Source organism: Phyllobates terribilis, unplaced genomic scaffold (genome assembly GCF_046119375.1).
Source record: "Phyllobates terribilis strain yellow unplaced genomic scaffold, ASM4611937v1 Scaffold_10__3_contigs__length_209671492, whole genome shotgun sequence".
Lineage (NCBI taxonomy): Eukaryota > Metazoa > Chordata > Amphibia > Anura > Dendrobatidae > Phyllobates > Phyllobates terribilis.
The window spans coordinates 98258672-98282977 of record NW_027362770.1 but is presented as its reverse complement, the minus strand read 5'-3'; the positions used below and the strand labels follow the sequence as shown (position 1 = coordinate 98282977).

The 24306-nt window shown below is 41.2% G+C and overlaps 1 protein-coding gene across 8 annotated transcripts in view; it reads right to left on the bottom strand.

The window, feature by feature from the left end:
* The window catches only part of LOC141164433 (protocadherin alpha-C2-like), a 608374-nt gene that overhangs the window by 489201 nt on the left and 94867 nt on the right, over nucleotides 1-24306 (bottom strand). The window contains exon 1 of one of the 8 annotated variants that reach the window (XM_073649654.1): nucleotides 1717-4119. The exons of the other annotated variants lie outside the window; for them this stretch is intronic. Coding sequence (XP_073505755.1) covers nucleotides 1717-4083 — 2367 coding nt within the window. The 5' untranslated portion in view covers nucleotides 4084-4119. Of the gene's footprint in view, nucleotides 1-1716; nucleotides 4120-24306 lie in introns of those variants that run through there. 8 annotated transcript variants of the gene reach the window in all.

Here is a 24306-nt window from a genome sequence, read left to right as displayed (position 1 = left end):
GCTAGCTATTAAAATAGGGGGGACCAGACGTCATTTTTTTGTCAGGTCCCCCTTTTTAATAGCTAGTAAAGGCTAGGTATTCAGCTGGGGGCTGATATTAGTAGCCTGGGAAGCTCCGTGGGTAATACCCCCTTCCCAGGCTTCAAACATCTGCCCCAGCCGTCTACTTAACCTCCGCTAGAGACTAAAATTATGGGGAACCCCACGCCAATTTTTTTTAATAAATCCTTTATTTTAACACTAAATGACAAATATAGTAACCAACACTGTCACTGTACTTATTATATATGTGACTGACATGTTTCTATCTATCTAATCTATGTGTGATGCTCTATTCTTTCTGTTCTAAATTGTCGGGTACCGGTGTATGCCGCTGCTGAATTGCCGGCCTTTCATGTTTCACTGTGAGCACTGTTCCCATCGATTTGGGCAATCACTGTAATGCCACAACCACCATGGCTGTGACATTACAGTGAGTGGCAGACAATCCCTGCATGATTGGTGCTCTAAATAGCGCCAAACATGCAGGACGGGGACCCGAGCTCCCGCCCGAGCATCTCGAAAGTACTCGGCAAGCTCCGAGCATCTCGAGTACTGAGATACTCGGGCGAGTACTGAGCAGTGGCGAGCATGCTCGCTCATCACTAGTAGTAATCAATGATGATAATACATTTTTATTATAGAGGGATTTAGGTAAGTTGGAGACTTTAGCCTAGAAATGGCAATTGACGTTTAACATACATAAATGTAAGGACATGCATATAAAAAGAGAAAATAAAGTATAGGCTTAGGTAAAAAAAATTGTAAAACATCAGGTTAAACTGGCACTGCAAAAGACTTAGGTATATTGGAGCACAGCAAACTCCACTTTAGTGATCAGTTCTAAGCAACTACTGCTAGGGCAAATAAAAACATGAGCTGCGTGAATAGTGGTTTAGAGACTCATGAGAAGAACATAGTTTTGAAGATAAACAAGTCCATAGTCAGATCCCACTTTGAATGCAGAGTACAGTTTTCGGTACCAATGTATAAAGATATAGTCAAACTGAAGCAGGTGCAAAAAAGTGCCCAAGTTTATTAAGGGAATAGGTGAACTATAATACCAAGACCTGTTATTAAATTTTATTTTTTTAGTTTGTAAAAAAAAAGACGAAGGTCCGATCTTATTATAATGTACAGATATATAAATGGACAGGAAAGAAATCTTTGTAATGGTATTTTTACACCTAGGCCTTCAACAAAGACAAGGTAGCAAAAGATGTTGTAATGGATGAGACAGTGAAGCCAGTGCTGATTGGGCGCCGGGCATCAAGTGTCATTCCACTGCATCACAGCCCTGGGACCATGAGTGCTGACCCGCTGGAACAGAGCTGGCACAGGAGGTGAGTATAGGATTTTTTAATTTAAGGAGGCCTAACATTTAGTTTAAGAAGGGGGTGTCCTAGTAGTGGACAACCCTTTAACATCTGCCAGATGGAGCATTTGGCTTACACTGGAAAACAGAGAAATTCCTGCCTCCAAAAATAGCGGAGTCTTGAATACATCTTTTTTTGTGTGTGTTCAGTCATAAAAACTTTTATACACAGTATTTTATCTTTATTTTTTTTTCAACCATATTCAAATTTTAACTATTAAGAGTGCTAACATATATGAGGTTTTTTTTTGCCAAAAACTATTTCATGTACCAATATAAAAATAATAATATTTTGGTCTTACCTTATATGAGGAGTTCAATAAGACCGCTTGTGGATTGACTTGTTCTTCATTTCCTGGTGTCTGAGAGTTATTTGGAGTGAAAACTATCAAGTCACTTTTAGGTCGAAATGAATTGGAACTGATGTTATACTGAGTGTGTTGGGAATACATCCAGCTCCCTCCAGTGTTGGAGCAGATTCTGTAATTTTCTTTTAGCTCATTGACCTCATCTCGATATTTTTGCCATCTTAACACAGTGAACACAATCAAAGTAATGAGAAAAATAGTTGATATGACGCAGATTGCAACAACCAAGTAAACATTTGCATCAGAAAATTCATCACCATTCCTCTTAGTCTCTTGATTATCAAACTTCAATTCTTCTCCAGACTCCACAACAGATATGATGATTTGTGTCTCTGATGTCATAACTGGTTCACCGTGATCCTGAGCTACTACATGCAATCTGTACTCATCATTATCAGAATCTGTAAATGACCGTTTCAAAGTAATTTCTCCAGTCTGATGTGCAATAGTAAATGGGTATTTTCCAGATCCTCCAAGATCCTTCAATTTGTAAAATGTCCAAGCGTTGTATCCAGAATCCAGATCTACAGCCTTCACTTTAGTTATCAGGTGTCCAGGTTCTGCTGACTTTGAAGCTTTGATTGTTATTTCAGAGTGAAGTGTGGTGAATGTAGGAGCATTATCATTAATATCCTCAATGAATATGTTTAGAGTAAGGTTGGAGCTGAGGGCTCGTAGACCAGCGTCAGTGGCTTTTATGTGACACTGGATATAAGAAATCTGTTCATGGTCAAATGATACTAAAGCAAAGACCTTCCCATTCTCTGGATTAATGGAAATGTAGGAAGAAATAGGAATTCCATCAATTGTGCGCTCCCTAATTGAATAAATAATGAATGAATTTTGCCCAATATCTGGGTCAGAGGCTGATGCTGTATATATATGTGACCCTGGTGGGTTGTTCTCCTTAATAAATATTGTGTCTACTGACTGGACGAATCTTGGAGCATTGTCATTGGCATCACTGATATCAATCTTCAGAGTTTTTGAGGTAGACAGGGATGGAAAACCCTCATCTCTTGCAGAAATTGTGACTTCAAATTGATCTTTCAATTCTCGATCCAAAGGTCCATTCACGGTCAAAGAAAAATCACTCATGAAAGCTGGATTTACCTTAAATGATGAAGGCTCAGAAATGTAGCAATGGACTTTTCCATTTAATCCTGAATCTTTATCGTGGACACTGATGATGGCAACTGTTGTCCCTTGGGGAGAATTTTCAGGAACAGAAACTGCTAATGATGTCACAGTCATCTCAGGAGGGTTGTCATTGACATCTTCAACAGTCACCAGAACTTTGCAGTGTCCAACAAATTGAATATCTCCATTGTCAGTAGCTTCAACCTGGATTTCATATATTTTTTTAGTTTCAAAATCTAGTTTGCCTTTTACTCTTATTTCTCCTGTGTATTGGTCTAAAATGAATGAATTCTTTGTCTCTTCTGACACCATGTTGCTAAAATAATATAGTATTTCTCCATTTTTCCCAACATCCAGATCAGTAGCATTCAGCTTAAATACTAAAGTTCCTTCTACAGCATTTTCATTCACACTGCATTGGTAAAATGGCTGATCAAACACAGGAGCATTATCATTAAAGTCTTCTACAGTAACAACAATACGTGTTGTGCCACTTAGCCTTGGTTTGCCTCCATCATAAGCTGTAAGGGACAGATTGTGAACAGACTGCTTTTCTCTGTCTAAATTTTTTTTCAGCACAAGCTCCAATGATTTGATTTGATTAATATATTTTTGGAAATCCAAAGCAAAATATTCACTTGCACTGAGCTCATAGTTGGTGATAGAATTTGTACCAAGATCTGGATCAGAAGCTATCTTCAATGGGAAACGAGATCCTGCAGGTTTTACTTCTGATATGACAAGATTAGTCACACTAGAGGAGAATACAGGACTATTGTCATTGATATCTTCTATTTCTACATCCACACGATACATCTGCACAGGCTTCTCTACTATAACCTGCAGAGGAATTATACAGAAGGGTGTATTTGGACACTGCACTTCTCTGTCTATTGTCTCTTTAACAAACAAGATTCCATTCTGCAGATTAACCTGGAAATATTCCTTCTCATCTCTAGAGACAATATGTAACATTCGGGAATTAATCTCACCTATATCTAGTCCAAGATCCTGAGCAATTCTCCCGACAAAGGTGCCATGCTTGGATTCCTCAGGGATGATATAATGCAGCTGACTCAGGACCACATCCCACGATATTTGTATCAAAAAGAAATGGACAAACCTGCTCCTTGCTGAATAATCCTGTCTCTGATTCAGCATTTCTTACAATCGGTGAAGGTAGAGGTGATGATTAGTCCAGTAATAAAGGCACTAATGCTGATGGAAGCACGAAGAAATTGTGAAAAAAATCTGTCATGGCCGAAATCCCGGCTGCAAGATTTTCAGTTAACGATGGAGAAATGCATTTCCTCTTTCCTTCCTGCTATTAGTTGGTGAGGAGTGCCATCTAGTGCTAAATATTTAGACTGCATGTCAGGTATGTCTGTATTTTTTGTTTTAGAAATATTTTGCATACATTTTTTACATTTGATGTTCATAATATAATATGAATATAATAAAAAAAAATATTAAAGCAAATATATTTCATGAATTAATAATTGGTATTTTACTCAACAATGAAACACTCATTTTTAACTTGCATTAGCTATGTTTTGATTATTTTTATATTGAATCTAATAGAACCAATGTTATATTTGTATAAGATAACTATTATTATTATTATTGTTATTATTTAAAAGGGTTAATAATGATTCTTACATATTTTCTTTACTTTTTCCTATCTACAGAAAAACTCATGCAAACTAGAAATTTGCCAGGTATGAATTGCCAATAGTGACATCTGTTGAAAAAGAACCAAATTTAAATGTAATCCAAAATACAAAAGAAAGCACAAATGTAGTTGTGGGTATAAGTAAAAAGAACAATGATTTGTTAAAATTAAAAATTAGGTGTTGACCCTTGCAATCATTACTCAAAGTGCAGTAGTATCTTAGTATGATTGATATATAGATAGAAAGATAATACGTCAAGTATAGAGAAGATTGACAATGTTTGTAGCATTATTAATAGCAAAATAAAAAAAAACAAAAGAAAGAAAATAAAACATTTTTACAATTCTAGCTATTTCACCATCATGTGTGCCATTCTTACTCTACATTGGTAATACAAGTCAACCTTGAGTCAATATTAGCAAACATTTAACATAACATAAAAATAGGGAAAGGAGTTATTTACTTATTAAGATAATCTATATCCTTCTCTTCTCTTGAGCAAATAGATTGTTGCGATGCAATTTTCTCAAAACTAAGATATTTTAACTTTCTCATTAATATTGTTGTTGCCTTATCTTAATGATATTTAATATTTTGAACTGTTGCCCAAAGCTAGATTGCATATTTTGTATATGACTTCTCCAGTGCTTAAAAGACCCATGAAAAAAACAATTAATAAACTTTGGAATAAAAATAAGTTCCACATTTTGGTGTTATAAAAAAATGCTCCTGTGCTGAGATAATCTTATAAATGTGTCCCTGCTGTGTACTGTGTAATGGCTGTGTCTGACTGTGCAGAGCTGCTCCAGTTCATAGGCTGAACAAACCACACCTCTTGGCCAGGAGACAGAGCAAAAAATCTATAGACAGGACAGCATGGGATCACAGATTATTCTTTCTGTGACGTTAAACTTGTATTGAAACAGGCAGGGAAATGTTTCTAGAAATCTAGAAATCAACATCTGCAACCACATTCTGTCCTGTTTGTACACTCTCTTTTGGTATCTCCTAGTGTTGAGCGAGTATGTTCTGTTAACCCTTTCGCCGAGTACACTCGGGCCGAGCTCTGAGTATTTATAGCTGCTCGGTGATATGTTTGAATCGCTCCCGTGTGCATGATTTGCGACTGTTTGACAGTTTTATTACATGGGAGGAATGTCTATTTCTTATACATTCCTCACATGTAATAAAGCTGCCAAACAGTTGTAAATCATGCACACGGGAGGGATTCAAACATATCACTGAGCAGCTATAAATACTCGAAGCTCGACCCGAGCATACTCGGACAGAACATACTCGCTCAACACTATTTCCTCCCATGCCCAGGAGATGTAGAATGATCAGACCATGTTCCTCCACGGTCAGACACAACTATTACACAGTACAAAGCAGGAACACATTTAAAAGATTATCTCAGCACAGGAACATTTTTTTAACCCATCAAATTGTGGAACATATTATTATTACAAGATTTATTGATATTAAAGTACTTTAATCAAGTGAGTCTCCCTAGTGCTTAATAAGGAACTTAGGACCCATGTCAGACAATAACTAGTTAACTGCTGGTATGACAAATTGGCAACTTATTTTTATTAAAGTTTGTAGAAATAATCATTCCTAATTTCTCCTTCATTGTAGACTTGATAATCTATTTTAGATATATTCATGTGCAGCCAAGTGTAACTTGACAAATAAGGCACCGTCTTGAAAGCTTGTCACAGAAAGTTATATCACTTAAGAGGATTATTACTATTAATTAAACAGTAGCCATTGTTTTATTTTTTATTTCATCAATCAATAGTACATATGAAAATAAGGAACTTTGTAATACATCTCATCAAAGAAATCTGCTTCTGATTGTTATATTATATGAGATAAGAGATGACAAATGCTACTCATAAGATTCTGTGTAGAGGACAAAAAGGAAAAGACCTTTCTTTCTCTTCCCCCCTCCATCTACATGTCATCAATAGCAACTGTCACTTCCTATCTCAGTAATGTAAAAATTTGTTTTACTGAAAATTGAATGTAACTGACAATTGACAATTTTGATAATGAAGGATCAGTCCAGTAGGAGACAGGAGCAGATTTCTCTGAAAAGATATTTTACAATGCTTCTTGTTTTCATGTGTATTATTTATTTATGAAATAAGAATTAAAACATTGGTTAATCTTTAACAATGAAAAAGCCATTGACCTAAGTCAAAGTAGGGGTCAAATTACACTCTTTTGAACTATGGTATCCAAATTCTGTGTTATCTTTATTAACATGAACTTGGCTCCATCTTTATGTTATGAATATAATTTGTCCCAAAATGTATTCTTACTAGAAATTTGGCACAAATGATAAATTTGCCCCTTAATGTCTAAATCTCTGGGATAAACAAACTTTTTTTTTTCAGTTTGAATATATTAGTCATTTCTGGGGACTTTTTGAACACATTTTGTCAAACTATGTCCGAAAACAAATATTGCACTCAAGACAAATCATTATAAATGTGTTGAATATCCGCATGTTAGAAACCATAATAAATGCTTTAAAAAATCCAAAAATATTTTCATGTGCCAACAATATCCAGAGATTCTGCTCAACACTTCATAAAAAGTAAGATTTGTTTTACAAGAGCTGTTTTTCATGAAGAAAGGGGTGTTGATTGTAATTATATCATTCCCTAAAATGTGATGTTAAATGACCTCATATACAATTTTAACTAACTTACTAACTAACCAACAAAAACTGATACTAGCTTATAGTTGTCAAGTATAGTCATTAAACATTGGAAAATATTATTACTGTTTGAAAATCAATACAGAAAGACTATTAATATATTATATCATATAAGTTCTGTGAAAGCATGAAAAATAATAATGGTCTGACAACTAAGTTAAGTTCTCTAACAACACACAGATGACAAAAATGATAAAACATAGATATGTTTATATGATTCTCTCCTAAAACATTTGGCCCATTTTTCATATTCAAGAAAACAGAATCGATCTAATTCTAAAGTTGTTAGAAATTTGGATTTAATGTATTTACTTTCTCAGTGTCATTTTTGACCTAATATACTTTTGCACAAACATTTTCTTTTGCAGCTTTGTAATATAAAGTGTAAAAATATATTTATATATATCATATATATAAGAATATATATATATACATACACATATATATATATATATGTGTATATATAGAGTGAATATATATATATATATGTATAGGTATATATATACTGTTTTCTATGGTTTTCTTATTTTGTAACAGGTCAACTATGTTGACTTCTTGCAGCTGTTGCTACATATACCTCATTCAAGAATTCAGATTCTCAATTATCAGACTTTATTTGTTTATGCTTTTCATATTTACATACATATATTTACAGATTTTTAATATATAAATAATTTAGAAAATGTATGCCTGAATAATTTTTTTTTACATATTTTAATTTTTAAAATGTAATGTTTTTAGTTTATCAACAAGCCCCTCTTTCTTCAATTGATGTGACATTTTAAAACATGGTCGTCTTTAAACTCTAGAATTTCTTTTGAAGAATTTAGAAAGTTTATGATGTTTTGTTATTATTATTATTATTGTTTTATTTTTACCATAAGATAGATTTTCTATAAATTACTTTACTATATCTTACAATGGATCTAAGAAAGACTAAACTGGTAGTTTTCGGTAACCTGTTTTATTTGTATAACTGCAATTCAGTCTTTTCCATTTTCTAATCATTAAATTTCCTAATGGCATTTCTTCTATAATAAAGCTGTTCATCAAGATACTAATGGAATTATTAGCATATTCCACCTCTTGATGATTGGTAAAGTAACTAACAGGTTAAACAAAATATTTACTGCCAGAATGTGGCAAAGGTATTTTTGAAAATAAGATAAAAGAAGTTGAGTTGCCTTCTGTTATCTATGTCCTTATATGTTAATTTTATCTTTTGCATAAAATTACTGGCCTTCGATAATGTTAGAACACTTTATGGGTATCTTGCAGAAGTTGCTCATACAATGCTTGCAAAAGCTGCTCCTCAGGATTAGTGTTGAGCGAATTTGTTCGGCATTTCAAATTCTGGTTTGTGTTCGGGGTTCCGGCTTGTTCGCGCCATAAAATCGTCTCCTCCCACGAACATCCCTGATTTGCCACGCTGTCACACAGATAACATCTCCGTGACAGTGTGGAAAATTAGGGATGTTCATGGGCAGAGCTGATTTTTTTTGCGCGAACAAGCCTGAACCCCGAACACGAACCCCAATTTGAAATGCCGAACAAATTCGCTCAACACTACTCAGGATAACCATATGCAATCAATATATCTTGTTTTCGCTTTGTGAATATTAACCAGTGACAATGCATCAGATATGCAGAGCACAGTAATGGTGATCTCTTAACATATCATGATTGTGACACAATATAAAATGGATATTATTTTCAGCATACTAATAAATATACTGCCAACAACCAGAGAACATTACCAAGTAATCATTTCTCTAGTAGTCATGTGTCTTAAATTTCAACTTGCCGGATCACACTGGGATTTATGTGTGAACTTGAAGCTGCTTTTATAATGTAAGCCTATGAAAATTCATTATGACCCTCATGGACCCACATTGTACAAGCAACTTCCGGATTACACACAGACCAATGTGATGTGGTGAGTTGGAGTTTCAGTCACATGAGTAAGAAGAGGACCGGACTGGGGCTGGAAATCAGTGAAGATGGCAACAGTAAATATTTTATTGCACTTAAACTATATTACATAGACTGAACCAAAAGAAAAAAAACAGAACAAACCCCATACCAGTCACCTAAATAGGTGCGTATGATGGTGAGACTCTCATACAAAAGAATCAGGGGAGAGAAAGAAAATATAAATATCAAAGATCTTTATCATAAATAAGAATGACAATAGAACATAAAAATTATAATATCAGATTTGTGGTTCTAGTGAAAAGTATAACCAGAATAAACAGGAGGTAAAAAAAAACCAAGAAGGAGACATGATCTCCCAATGTGATCCCTCACAATAGCCACATACATATGAATGCATTGAATTGAAAAAGACGTGTACAAGTATGAGATAAATAACATGTGAACAATTCAAAGCATAAATAACGGCATAGAATAAGCCCTAATAGATACTTATAGTCACCAGGTAAATCTGGAAAGAACGCCCAATGACAATGGGAGCAATTCCTAGAGTCCAGTAATCATAATAGTATAAATAATGCTACAATTACCTAGTGACATGGTGTGGCGTGGAGGGAGAGATGAAATGAAAGCGCGCCTATATTACATACACATTTAGACAAGTTTAGGGAATAAAACATTTCTTGGGAGTATTTCTTTAATAATAGTCACACCAGCTGAATATTTAATTTTTTAATAGGAAGTAATTCACTGCACTCGCTTATTTCAATGATAAATTAAAGTAGTTTATTTCAGAAATAGTAACAGTGAGACACACATGATGAAGGCGTGGGAGTGCTCATCTTCCACACAGTCCGAGCGACAATATGAATAAGACCCAGGCTAGGGTCTAAACGTTGTAGTTTTTCTTGTTGCATTTTCCCTGCACCTTTTTGATATCAGTTCATGAAGTCTTACTCACTATTTGTGAAATAAACTAATTAATCATTGAAATAAGAGAGTGCGGTGAATTACTCCTATTGATTTATTTGGATACATTCCACTTCACCACCACCTCGCTTGAAATACAGTGTGCATGCCAATCCTCTTTTCTATTTAATTATTTAATTTTACATGCAGAAAAGTATTTTGCAGGCTATATTAGACCTAAAGACAGTAAGCATCTTTAAAAGTATCTGTAAGAGCGAATGAGCAAGTACATTTTGCTTCAAAGTAAGTTGGATTAAGGATGTTTATAAGGGAGTGGCTTGTATTCACTGATTGTATTGTATAAATTCCTGCTATGTGTCATCCCCAATAACAAAGTAAGCTCCATGATTGATAATGCCATCCAGTGTACATCTTGTTGCATGTACAGTATGCAATCCTTGAACAGCAATTTCTGGGTGCATACAGCTGTGCAAGATGTGTGCAGGTTGAGTGTTTGGAAGCCCAGGCTAGTCTGGCACACGCCAATAAGTTTACTAAGTTAACAGATGAGGTGCATGTTAGTACAGAGGTAGCATTGCTGTAATGAGACATGTTTAATGATAGTTAGGGGAGTGTCTGCTCAAATAAGAAGAATAGGAGCGTGTGTCAGTTAAGATGATTGCTGGTAGTTGGGGAGTGAATTATACAGATAGGGTAATTTGACACAAAAGGTTGTGATGGTTGATTGGTGTGTTGTCTTTCTCGTACTTGAGTTTGACAAATCACGGACTGGGCTGACAGATTACTGGGAGAAGGATCTAGCAGGCATGGTGCCCATTGCACCAAAAACAAAATTAAGCATAGCAAAGCCCTCAAAGGTAGTATTTTCTGAAATACTACATGTACCACGTGGCATGCTGGAGAGGCAGCAGGAGATTAGGGAGGTAAATAAGTTCTTAGGAATTTGTTTATGAAGGAGGGTTTTGGATTCCATGAGAACTGAGTCAACTTTTCTGTTGGCCACAGATTCTATGGGCGGAACCTCAATAGAGTGGGTGTAGCTGTACTGAGGGAAAAATGGCTAAAGAGTTAAGCTGGTGTTTAAACTAGGGACTGGGAGAGGAAAGCTAATGTACAAAGAAAGATAGCATAGATAGTGACCTGGTATGAAGTAATGAAAATAGGGGTGGCATGGTGGGAGGGGTTAGAATATTTAACAAAGAGAGGAGAATTAGAGATAGAAAAAATTCATTAAGTGCATGTACATTAATTCCAGAAGCCTCATTAACAAGGAATTAGAATTAATAATGCTGGAAAAGTAGAGTTATAGTGGGGATAATGGAGACATGGCTGAATGATAATTATGCTTAGGTTATTAATTTACATGGCTAAAGATTCTGTTCAGGAATTATTGCACAAATCTGCACAAGGGAGAAATTTGCTTATATGTAAAATGTTTCCTAAGACCCATCCTGCATAATAATATCTGTGAAGCAAATGAAAATGAAAATGTAGAGTCCCTACTTGTGGAGATAAGTTGAAGGCGAAACAAAAATAAAGAAAAATAAAATAATGATAGGAAATTATCTCCATGTATAATGGATACAGCAGAGAACCTGGTCTTAAAGCAAATAGATAAGGTAGCAAATCAAGGTAAAGTAATTATTATTGAGCCTTTCAACTACCATGACTAGTGTTGAGCCACCCCCGTAGTGTTCGAGTTCGGTTCGGTTCGTCGAACACCCGTGTGTTCGTCGAACTGTTCGTCGAACACCTTTGAACACCGTTAAAACCAATGGCAGGCAAACAAAAACACATAGAAACACATAGAAAACACCTTCAAAGGTGTCCAAAAGCTGACAAACTGCTCAGAAGACACAACTAACACATGGAAAAGTGACAAGTACATATAGTCATGAGAAAAGAAAAGAGGTGGAGGAGTAAAAGGAGGGGGAGACACAGATATAGGCATGTCATGCCCTTCTAAAATCCAAAAAGTGAGAAGCCGACACGTTCAGTCCGCTCCTGCCCGTGCCACCTCCGTGTCGCCGGGTTTGTGCCAGAGCCGCGGTGAACCCTGACGGAGAGCCCCCACTCTCCCAATACTGGTGCCTGTCCGCTGGTGGGTCGAGCGAGCCCCCCTGTGGTGGAGGCAGCTCTAAGCTTTTTAATTTAAATTGTCTCTCTAATTTGAATGAATACACTTTAAATCCATTTACAAGGATCTATTGGAGGGCAAGTCTCATGCCAGCAGCCGCGTAATTCCAGCTCCAGTAGCGTCCACTAAAGCTGCTGCAGTTAAAAAGCTTTTATAAGGATCGAGCTCGGCTGTCCACCGCAAGGCATCCTACTGCCAGTCCCAGCCCCTATGCCTTGGGGTGCCTCCTGATGCTCTTCACTGAGTATCCCGTGGTCCCGAAGCATTTCCTTTGAAAAAATTAAGTGTCCAAACTACAGGTGGTGTAGCTTGCTTAACAGCCGGGATAATCCGCTGACTAGCAGACACTGCTACTAGGCACAAAGTATTTCCTGGGCTAGATGCAGTTAAAAATTTGTAATTAGATACTCTCGTTGGATGCTGAGAAAGCATTCCATAGAGTCTCCTGGCACGCCATATATGATTCTCTTAAAAAGCTTGGGGTAGGGGTCTAGGGGACCCTTTTATAGCCAAAATCACGGCCCTGTATCGCAATACGTCACCTAGGCTGAAGATAAATGGAACTGTAGCACCCTGAGGGCTCGGTTGCTACAGAGGTATTGCACCTCACCCAGAGGTGTGATATCTCACTCTCAGGTAAGGATGGAGTGTGGATCAGGACCCGACACCTGCTTGCATTACACCACATTGCCGTGGGGCAGGGCGACCAATATGCCCCTGAGATGGGCACGACAGTCCCTGTCCCTGGCTGGAGTGGGGGGAGGGAACACTGAGGAAGGGGAACCCTGTAGTGCAGGAGCAGGGAGGAAGCAGTTCTTGGGTGCATTGAGAAGGGAGTATAAAAGGTGGGCACCATCTTAGTTCAGTGCAGAGAAGTCTGAGCAGAAGTGGCAGGGAGCAGGGGCTCTGCATGAGCTCTGCTCCGGAGGCGGGCCTAGTAACAGAAGCCCAGGCCTGGAAGAGGGAGAAGGAAGGAAGAGGAGCGGAGAAGGCTCCAGGAACGAGGAACGAAGGGATCCCAGGGGTGCGGACGGGCGAGTCGCCACCGCACGCCCGAATCCACCTGCATGGAGGGGTCAGGCCAAAGGGGGAGACCGGTCCCCGAAACTAGTGGAGGCAGGAAACGACCCTCAGCTAGAAACCGGAGGCTGTGACATTTTATGTGGTGCAGCCCCTCGCTACACCCGCTAGGAGGGCAGCACATAGGGTCAGGGAAACTGGCGCCAAGTTTACCAAGAGGAGGCCCGAGGCAGCCGGACAGAAGTGTTGGTAAGAAAGGCCAGACAAAGGACACACAAAGGGGGTCCTGTGAAGCGCTCCAAAGTTATCTGGGAGTTGTCTGAGCCCCTCACCTGGTGAGCACAGTATGACGTGGGCAGCCGTTACCTGCAGACGTGGTCTGGATAATAAGAACTGTGAGTAAAGGCCCTGGACTGCATCACTGACTCCGTGTCGTTACTGCTGCTGCCCTGCACCATCATCCCCATCCTTCGCATACACTGCCCTGAGGCTATACTCCTCCCGTGGGTAGTTATGCTACGCTCTGCTGCACCCACAACACCAGCCTCAGCGGTCTGCCCTGCAGCGGCGGTTCACTCTGACCGCAATCCACGGGTGGTGTAGTCGGACATTTAAACATCAAAACCACATAAATAGTTCCGCCACTGGTTTGACCACCCTGAGCCACGGAACCGGGTCGCCGCCACGAAGACTACAACCACCAGCATCCACCAAAAAGGGTCCGGCTCTGGGTGTCCCAAGGCCCAGGGGGTGCATCAGAACATTTTCATCACCTTTCACAATCACCAATGGGACAAGGCAGGGATGTCCTCTGTCCCCTCTCTTATACATCCTAGTGACGGAGCACCTGCTCTCATCAATTCGCCATAACCTCAATATTAGGTGGATTGAGGTGGGAGGCACCGAGTACAAGTGCTCTCTATTTGCTGATGATGTACTAGTATATATCACTCAATCACATATATCCATCCATGCTGTTATGGCTGAAATAGATCACTTTGTTACATGGTCAAATTTTAAAATCAATGCAGCGAAGTCTGAGGCCCTCGATGTCTCCCTCCCCAAATCCATATAGGATTCCATCCAGTCCAACTTTCCCTTTGCCTGGCCCTCACAGGGTATCAAATGCTTAGGAATTCCTATTCATAGAGACCTCTCCCATCTATGTTATCTTAATTTTGGGCCCTTTATTGAACAACTCCATACAGACCACGGTTGGCAAGTTAGAACTGTAGGATTCACTACGTGAACCACTGGTGTTTTGTGGAAAAGCACATGTACACTGTGTTCCAAATTATTATGCAAAAAGTGTTTAGGAGTGATAAGGGAAGAATTTGTTTGTTTGTCAGTTAAACTCATTGATGGTGATGTGTGTCAGGGCTCTTTATATCACTGTAAGAAATTGCAGACACCTGTGCTAATTAGTTTGGCAGGTGTGTCCAATGAAAGACAAGACTACTTAAGACGGCTGTCTCACATTATTAAGCAGCCTACATTTTCTGCCAAATTGGGAAAGAAAAAGGATGTGTCAGCTGCTGAGAAGCAACAAATTGTGGAGTGTTTAGGTCAAGGCATGACTACAATCAACATTGTGCAATGATCAGGATGAAGTGTCTTGGCAATCAAGAAGTATGTAGCTGATTCACAGTACACACGTGTGCGTGCTGATAAGGGCAAATTGAGGACTCTTTCCTACAGGCAATTACGTCAGGTTAAAAGAGCAGCGGCAAGAAAGCCTTGTCATAGCAGCAGACAAGTTTTTGAAGCTGCTGGTGCCTCCAACGTCCCCCGAACAACAAGATGCAGGGTCCTTCAGAGGTTTGCAGCTGTGCATATGCCATCCTGTCGACCTCCTCTATCCACTTCACACAAGCAGAAACGGCTCCAGTTGGCCAAACATTACATGAAGACTGATTTCAAAACTGTTTTGTTCACGGATGAGTGCCGTGCAGCGCTCGATGGTCCAGATGGATGGAGTGGAGGATGGCTGGTTGATGGACACCCCACGCAAACACGGCTACAGCGCCAACAAGGAGGAGGTGGAGTAATGTTTTGGGCTGGAATCATGGGGAGAGAGATTGTCGGCCCCTTTAGGATCCCTGAAGGCGCTAAAGATGAACTCCATAATGTATGTGGATTTTCTCAAACAGCACTTCCTGCCATGGTTCAAGAAGAAGAACCATGTATTTCACAGCAAGATCATTTTTTTGCATGATAATGCACCATCTCATGCTGCACATAAAACAACTGCATCTCTGGCTGATATGGGCATAAAAGGGGACAAACTTATGGTGTGACCCCCATGCTCCCCTGACCTCTACCCCATTCGGAACCTCTGGAGCATCATCAAAAGGAGTGTCTATGATGGCGGGAGGTAGTTCACATCTAAGCAACAGCTCTGGGAGGGTATTCTGTCCTCATGCAAAACAATTGAAGCAGAAACCATCCAAAACCTGACAAATTCAATGGACGAGAGAGTTCAGAAGCTCCTTTCGAACAAGGGGTCCTATGTGAAAATGTAACATCACCTAGAATAAAGTTTTGAGTTGAAAACTGTTTGATTTCAGTTTCTAATAACCTGCTAATGCTTATAATTTCAAAAATGACCATTTTTTTGGTCTTTATTAAAATGAAAAGGTTGATCGAAAAGTTTGGGGGATCTAAGAGTGTGGCAACCCAGTAGTCATGATTACTTCGAATTCTGACAATATGAGGGTCATGTTGCAGGTACTGCAGCAAGAAGGCAATTATGTGTCTTGCGCATCTCGGAGCCCCAAAATTATTTTCCGGGCTAGATGCAGATACAAATTATTATTAATTTTAAATCTGGTGGAGCTTAGTATAGATGGGCTAATAGGATCAGTGCTGCACACTGCTACAAAGCCCAAATTATTTTCCAGTCAAGATACAGATAAACATGATTAGTAATTTGAAAGCTTAAAACGGTTGGTAGGGTGATTTTAACCAATCATCAAGCTTTTACTCTCCCCAGGATGACACAGGGGTAGAAAAGTCGTTTCGGATCCATGATTTGTTCATCTTTATGAACGTGAGTCTGTCTACATTATCAGTGGAGAGCCGCGTGCGCTTATCTGTCAGCACACCACCAGCAGCGCTGAACACACGTTCAGACAGAACGCTGGCTGCGGGGCATGACAAGATCTCCAAGGCGTAAGTGGCTAGCTCCGGCCATTTATCCAGATTGGAAGCCCAAAAAGAGCAAGGGTCCAGTGACACAGTCATGGCTTCAATGTTTACTTGGAGATACTCCTGTACCATCGTCTCTAGGCGTTGACTATGTGTCAGACTTCTTGTCTCCTGTGGCCTTGCAAAGGATGGGCTAAAAAAGTGGTGAAATTATTCCGCAAAATTGATGTTGCCAGCAGATACTGTGGTTCTGTTACGGTTTGAGTGCTGAACACTTGACGGTCCCACGGTTGGCAAGTTGGAACTGTGAGATTCACTACGTGCACCACTGGTGTTTTGTGGAAAAGCACATGTAAGATTCTGCAACAGTCTCTGCTGATACTCCTGCATGCGTGCATCCCTTTCTATGGCAGGAATAATTTCTGCAAATTTACTTTTGTACCGGGGATCTAACAGTGTGGCAACCCAGTAGTCAGGATTATTTCTAATTCTCACAATTCGAGGGTCATGTTGCAGGTAGTGCAGCAAGAAGGCACTCATGTGTGTTGCGCATCCAGGAGCACCAAGTCCCTGTTGTGTTGGTGGCGAGGTAACAATCATGCTTCCTTCCTCTGTCCTCTCCCCCCAACCTCGCACAACAGAAATGTGATCAAGGTCTCACTCATCTGATGAGTCTTCCATCAGTTCGTCTTCCACTTCTTCCTGGGCTCCTGCACCTTCCTCACTAGTTTGGCTGCTACCATGCGCCCTGGTAAAACCATCTCCCCCACCCTCACATGCCTGCCGCCTTGGTGCTGCCGACCGCCTGGACCTTGCAGATGTTAGCCCTTCCGCATACAACTCCTCCTCCTCTACTTCCTCCACCTCCTCTTTTGCCACCACGCGACCGTGCCCTCTGCAGAAGGCCATCTAGTCTGGGATAGTGGGCTAAAAATTGCTGGACAACCAGGTTCAACACGTGAGCCATACAAGGCACGTGTGTGACATTGCCCCGGCGAAGGGCCGCACCCAGGTTTGCAGCATTGTCGCACACGGCCTTCCCTGGTTTCAGGTCCAGTGGAGACAACCATTCATGAAATTGGTTCTCCAGAGCTGACCACAACTCCTCAGCTGTGTGACTCACATTTCCCAGACATTTCAAAGTAAAAATCGCCTGATGACGTTGAGCCCTACTGCCAGCATAGTAAGGAGGTGTGTAGGATCCCTTCCGCGCAGTTAGAAAGCTTGTGGCATGACCAGACAGGCTTTGGGTGCAGGTGGAAGACCGAGAGGAGGTTGAGGAGGCAGAAGCAGTGGAGGAACTTTGACATAAAGAGAATTGACGCACAACTCGTGGGGACGGCAAGACTTGGACAGCAGCCCCTTGTCCTGCTGTCACCATAGTTACCCAGTGCCCAGTCAGCGACATGTAACGTCCCTGTCCATGCCTACTCGTCCAAGTGTCTGTGGTGAAATGCACCCTGTCACTCACAGAGTTTCTCAAAGAAGCGGTGATGTTGTGAGGGACATGCTGGTGGAGCGCAGGCACACCTTTCTTTGAGAAGTAGTGCCAACTGGGCATCTGGTACTGGGGCACTGCGACGGACATAAGGTCTCGAAAATCCTCTGTGTCCACCAGGCGGAAAGGCAGCATTTCTGTAGCCAAGAGCTTGCAGATGGTGAAATTCAACCTCTTAGCTTTCTCATGGCTAGGAGGAAATGATCTTTTACTTGTCCACATCTGAGGGACCGAGGGCTGGCTATTGTGCTTAGACGGGGTTGATAAGGGTGTCCCCGGCAAACTGCCGGTCTGTGAGGAAGATGCAGGCGGACATGTTAGGTTGCCTTGATCCAAAGGTGGTGCTATCGATGTCGGACAGCGCTCAACACCAGCTGGTGCTACCACCTCCAAAGAAAATGATGACCTGCCAATCACGCTGGCTGTTGCGGGTAAAGAGGTGGCAGGTCTGCGCCCCAAAACAGGTGTGACTGCTGTCCCCCCAGTCACAGAGGATGAAGAGGCCGCGGATGCACAAAATATGGCAGACGGTGGTTGGCCCGGCCGGCTAGGCCGCATTGTAGCACACTGAGCTTCCCACTGCAACTTATGCTTCATGTCCATGTGCCGGTTCATGCATGAAGTACTCAAACTATGTATTTTTTGGCCTCTACTTAGCTTTTGCTGACAAATGTTACAGATAACACGAGTTGGGTCATCTTTATCGATCTGAAAAAATGCCCAGGCTATGCAAGGTTTAGCACCCATGCGACCTGAAGAGCCACCACGACTTGTGGTGAGAGGCAGAGTTGTGTTTGAGGATGCAGTTGTTGACGTCAGACTCTTTAAACCCTTCTCCCTGCGAGTGGCAGTCGTGTATCGCCCTCCAGGCTCCACCCGCCAGTTCTTGGATCACTTTTCCACCTGGCTTCCTCACTTTCTATCCTGTGACATCCCCACCCTCATCATGGGCGACTTTAACATCCCCATCGATGACCCCCTCTCCCAATCTGCCTCTCATCTACTTTCTCTAACTTCTTCATTCCGTCTCTCACAGTTTACGAATTCTCCCACCCATGAAGACGGGAACACTCTGGACCTGTTTTTTTCCAGTCTCTGCTTGCTGGATGACTTTACCAACTTCCCTCTCCCGCTCTCGGACCACAACCTTCTCTCCTTCTCTGTTAAGAATTGTCTCCTCACCCGGGACACCCCCACTTACCACACTTATAGGAATACACGTACCATTAATACCCAGCAGCTTATGGACAATCTCCACACATCTTTAGCCCCCATCTCCTCCTTCTCCTGTCCAGACTTGGCATTGTCACACTACAACAATACACTGAAGAGCGCCCTAGATGAAGCAGCTCCTTCTACTCGCAGAAAGATCCGACACAGACAACGGCAGCCCTGGCACACGATGCAAACACGCTTTCTTCAACGTTGCTCGAGGTGTGCTGAGCGTCAGTGGAGAAAATCTCTTTTAGCAGAGGACTTCATCCACTATAAATTCATGCTCAAAACTTATAACTCTGCCCTTCATCTGGCCAAACAATCCTACTTCACCACCCTCATCACTTCAATGTCCAACAACCCAAAACGACTTTTCGAAACCTTAAACTCCCTCCTGAAACCTAAAGCACAGGCCCCCACCACCAACCTCAGCAGTGAGGATCTGGCCACTTATTTCTTGGAAAAAATCAACCACATCCATCAGGACATCTCAGCCCAATCTCCTCAGTGCCTGGATCCCCTTCCCTACTGCACTTCAAGCTCACTAGCCATCTTTGAGCCTGTCACAGAAGAAGAGGTTACCCAGCTCCTCGCTTCTTCTCGGCCTACAACCTGCAACAGTGACCCCATTCCTTCACATCTCCTGCAGTCCCTCTCACCGGTGGTCACCACTCACCTGACTAAAATATTTAACCTCTCTCTTTCGTCAGGTATCTTTCCCTCATCATTTAAACATGCCATCATAACCCCTTTACTTAAAAAGCCATCCCTGGACCAGAACTGCACTGCTAACTATAGACCTGTCTCTAATCTTCCCTTCATCTCTAAACTCCTGGAACGCTTGGTCCACTCCCGTCTAATCCGCTATCTCTCAGATAACACTCTCCTCGACCCTCTACAATCTGGTTTCCGCTCCTTACACTCCACTGAAACTGCCCTCACTAAAGTCTCTAACGATCTACTAACAGCCAAATCCAAAGGTCACTGCTCCCTGCTGATTCTCCTGGATCTCTCTGCAGCATTTGACACTGTGGATCACCAGCTCCTCCTCACTATGCTCCGCTCTATAGGCCTCAAGGAAACCGTTCTCTCCTGGTTCTCCTCCTACCTCTCTGACCACTCCTTCACTGTATCTTTTGCCGGCTCCTCTTCCCCTCCTCATCCCCTTACTATCGGGGTTCCTCAGGGCTCAGTCCTAGGCCCCCTCCTCTTCTCTCTATACACTGCCCCTATTGGACAAACAATCAGCAGATTTGGGTTCCAGTATCATCTCTATGCTGACGACACCCAACTATACACTTCTTCCCCTGACATCACCCCTACCCTAATACAAAACACCAAGGATTGTTTATCTGCTGTGTCTAGCATCATGTCCTCCCTCTATCTCAAATTGAATCTCTCCAAAACTGAACTTCTTGTGCTTCCCCCCTCTAGTAACCTAACTCTACCTAATATCGAAATTACCTTGGAGGGGTCAACCATAACTCCCAAGCAGCACGCCCGCTGCCTTGGGGTCATATTCGACACTAACCTTTCCTTTACTCCCTATATCCGATCACTCACTCGCTCTTGTCACCTGCATCTTAAAAACATCTCCAGAATCCGACCTTTTCTCACTTTGGAAACTGCTAAAACTCTTACTGTCGCTCTTATTCACTCTCGTCTGGACTACTGCAACTCTCTTCTGATCGGTCTCCCTCTTACCAAAATTTCCCCTCTCCAATCTGTCCTGAATGCGGCAGCCAGGGTCGTATTTATGTCCAGCCGCTTCACCGATGCCTCCACCTTGTGCCAGTCATTACACTGGTTACCCATTCACTACAGGGTCCAATATAAACTCATTGCTCTCACCCACAAAGCTCTCTACAGTTCTGCACCACCTTATATCTCCTCTCTCATCTCAGTCTATCGTCCTACACGTGCCCTCCGTTCCACAAATGACCTAAGGCTAACATCCCCCATAATCCGAACCTCACACCTCCGTCTCCAAGACTTCTCTCGTGCTGCACCAGTTCTCTGGAATGCTCTACCCCAGACGATCCGATTGATGCCTAGCCCCGATGTCTTCAAGCGCGCTTTAAAAACCCATCTCTTTAAACAAGCCTACCACCTCAACTACTCAGTAAACTAACTTTCCCCTGTTCCCTCCTAAATACTATTCAGAATCTGCACCCTACTGTTCATCTGTTTCTACACCCTCCATGCACTCGATAACTGCACTCGGTAATTGAGTATTGCACTTTAACATACAGGCTGATGACCGGATCATACAGCTTTATATGATAATCCCGACTTATTATAATTGCCAGACCTGAAATAACAAGCACTTTCCACCTATTGTGTCCCCCCATTTCCATGTAGATTGTAAGCTTGCGAGCAGGGACCTCACTCTTGATGTAACTGTTAAACTGTCTCACCTTGTATTGAATTTATTGTTTGTACATGTCCCCGCTTAATTGTAAAGTGCTGCGGAATATGTTGGCGCTATATAAATAAAAAATATTATTATTATTATTATTATTATTACTACGTCTCTGTCCAGGAAGGCGCAACCTGACCTCGTCGTCACTAGCATCTTCCTCCACCTCCTCTGCTGACCTCATCTCTTGGCTGACTGTGCGTTGACAGTAAGTGGGATATCCAACCTCATCATCATCACCCTGTGCGTTATCACACCCGTCGTCCTCAGAGCCAACCTGTTCCTGCCCTGACAAAAAACTAAAGTTGTCGCTCCAATCAGGTATTTGAGTCTCATCATCGTCTTCCTCATTGTCTCCACCAACAGGAGTTACAGTTTGGGAATGAGGGTCTACATTATGGTCAGAACCTTCTGCGTCTGGTCCTGGATGCGATTCATAAAGATTCTGGGCATCAGTGCAGATCATTTCCTCGTCTGGATTCACAGAAGCACTGGAGTCAACCTCTGATTCCCAGGCTATAGTATGAGTAAACAGCTCTGCAGACTCAACCATCTGTTCTACCTCATACTCAGACGGGCAGCTGGAGATTTGGGAGCTGTGAGGAAACAAGTGCGATTGGGGTGACACCTTTGAGGACTGGAGTATTTGTGATGTTGAAGTTGATGTGGAGGAGAGCCCACTTAAAGGAGCACTTGATATCCGTTGAAGCACCTGATGTTTTTGTGCCTCATCTGGAATTTGTAGCGATTGGCGTGGCCGTAAGAAAGGGATCTTATCACATTGCCCGCTAAAAGAAGTAGACATTTTAGTTTGGCTGGAAGATGGTCTTTCTTCTGCAGATGTTACTGTTGCTTTAACACCTACCCCACGGACACAACCTTTTTTCCCCTTCCCAACACGCCTATTCCCCTTTCCACCAGCAGCAGGCCTTTTTCCACTCATTTTGGTGGTTAACTAATTCACAACTCTGGAGTTGTTTGCACAAAAAAACAATGGATGGGAACCGAGCAGAGCTGAGTGGCCAAACTGTGGTATTAGGCCAAAACTATTGGCTGGGTTAGATGCAGAAAAAAATTATATTCAATTTGCAACCTGATGGAGGTCAGTATAGATGGACTAATAGAGAAAGTCCCACACACAGCTAGAAGCCCAAATATTTTTTCAGAGGTAGATGCAGAAAAAAAATATATTCAGTTTGCAACCTGATGGAGGTCAGTATAGATGGACTAATAGAGAAAGTCCCACACACTGCTAGAAGGCCAAATATTTTTTCAGAGGTAGATGCAGAAAAAAATTATATTCAGTTTGCAACCTGATGGAGGTCAGTATAGATGGACTAATAGAGAAAGTCCCACACACTGCTAGAAGGCCAAATATTTTTTCAGAGCTAGATGCAGACAAAAAAATATTTTCAGTTTGCAACCTGATGGAGGTCAGTATAGATGGACTAATAGAACAAGTCCCACACACAGCTAGAAGCCCAAATATTTTTTCAGAGGTAGATGCAGAAAAAAATTATATTCAGTTTGCAACCTGATGGAGGTCTGTATAGATGGATTAATAGAACAAGTCCCACACAATGCTAGAAGGCCAATATTTTTTCAGAGGTAGATGCAGAAAAAAAATATATTCAGTTTGCAACCTGATGGAGGTCAGTATAGTTGGACTAACAGAGAAAGTCCCACACACTGCTAGAAGGCCAAATATTTTTTCAGAGCTAGATGCAGAAAAAAATTACATTCAGTTTGCAACCTGATGGAGGTCAGTATAGATGGACTAATAGAACAAGTCCCACACACAGCTAGAAGCCCAAATATTTTTTCAGAGGTAGATGCAGATAAAAATTATTTTTAATTTGCAACCTGATGGAGGTCAGTATAGATGGACTAATAGAACAAGTCCCACACACAGCTAGAAGCCCAAATATTTTTTCAGAGGTAGATGCAGAAAAAAATTATAATCAGCTTGAAACCTGATGGAGGTCAGTATAGATGGACTAATAGAGAAAGTCCCACACACTGCTAGAAGGCCAAATATTTTTTCAGAGCTAGATGCAGACAAAAAAATATTTTCAGTTTGCAACCTGATGGAGGTCAGTATAGATGGACTAATAGAACAAGTCCCACACACAGCTAGAAGCCCAAATATTTTTTCAGAGGTAGATGCAGAAAAAAATTATATTCAGTTTGCAACCTGATGGAGGTCTGTATAGATGGATTAATAGAACAAGTCCCACACAATGCTAGAAGGCCAATATTTTTTCAGAGGTAGATGCAGAAAAAAAATATATTCAGTTTGCAACCTGATGGAGGTCAGTATAGTTGGACTAACAGAGAAAGTCCCACACACTGCTAGAAGGCCAAATATTTTTTCAGAGCTAGATGCAGAAAAAAATTACATTCAGTTTGCAACCTGATGGAGGTCAGTATAGATGGACTAATAGAACAAGTCCCACACACAGCTAGAAGCCCAAATATTTTTTCAGAGGTAGATGCAGATAAAAATTATTTTTAATTTGCAACCTGATGGAGGTCAGTATAGATGGACTAATAGAACAAGTCCCACACACAGCTAGAAGCCCAAATATTTTTTCAGAGGTAGATGCAGAAAAAAATTATAATCAGCTTGAAACCTGATGGAGGTCTGTATAGATGGATTAATAGAACAAGTCCCACACACAGCTA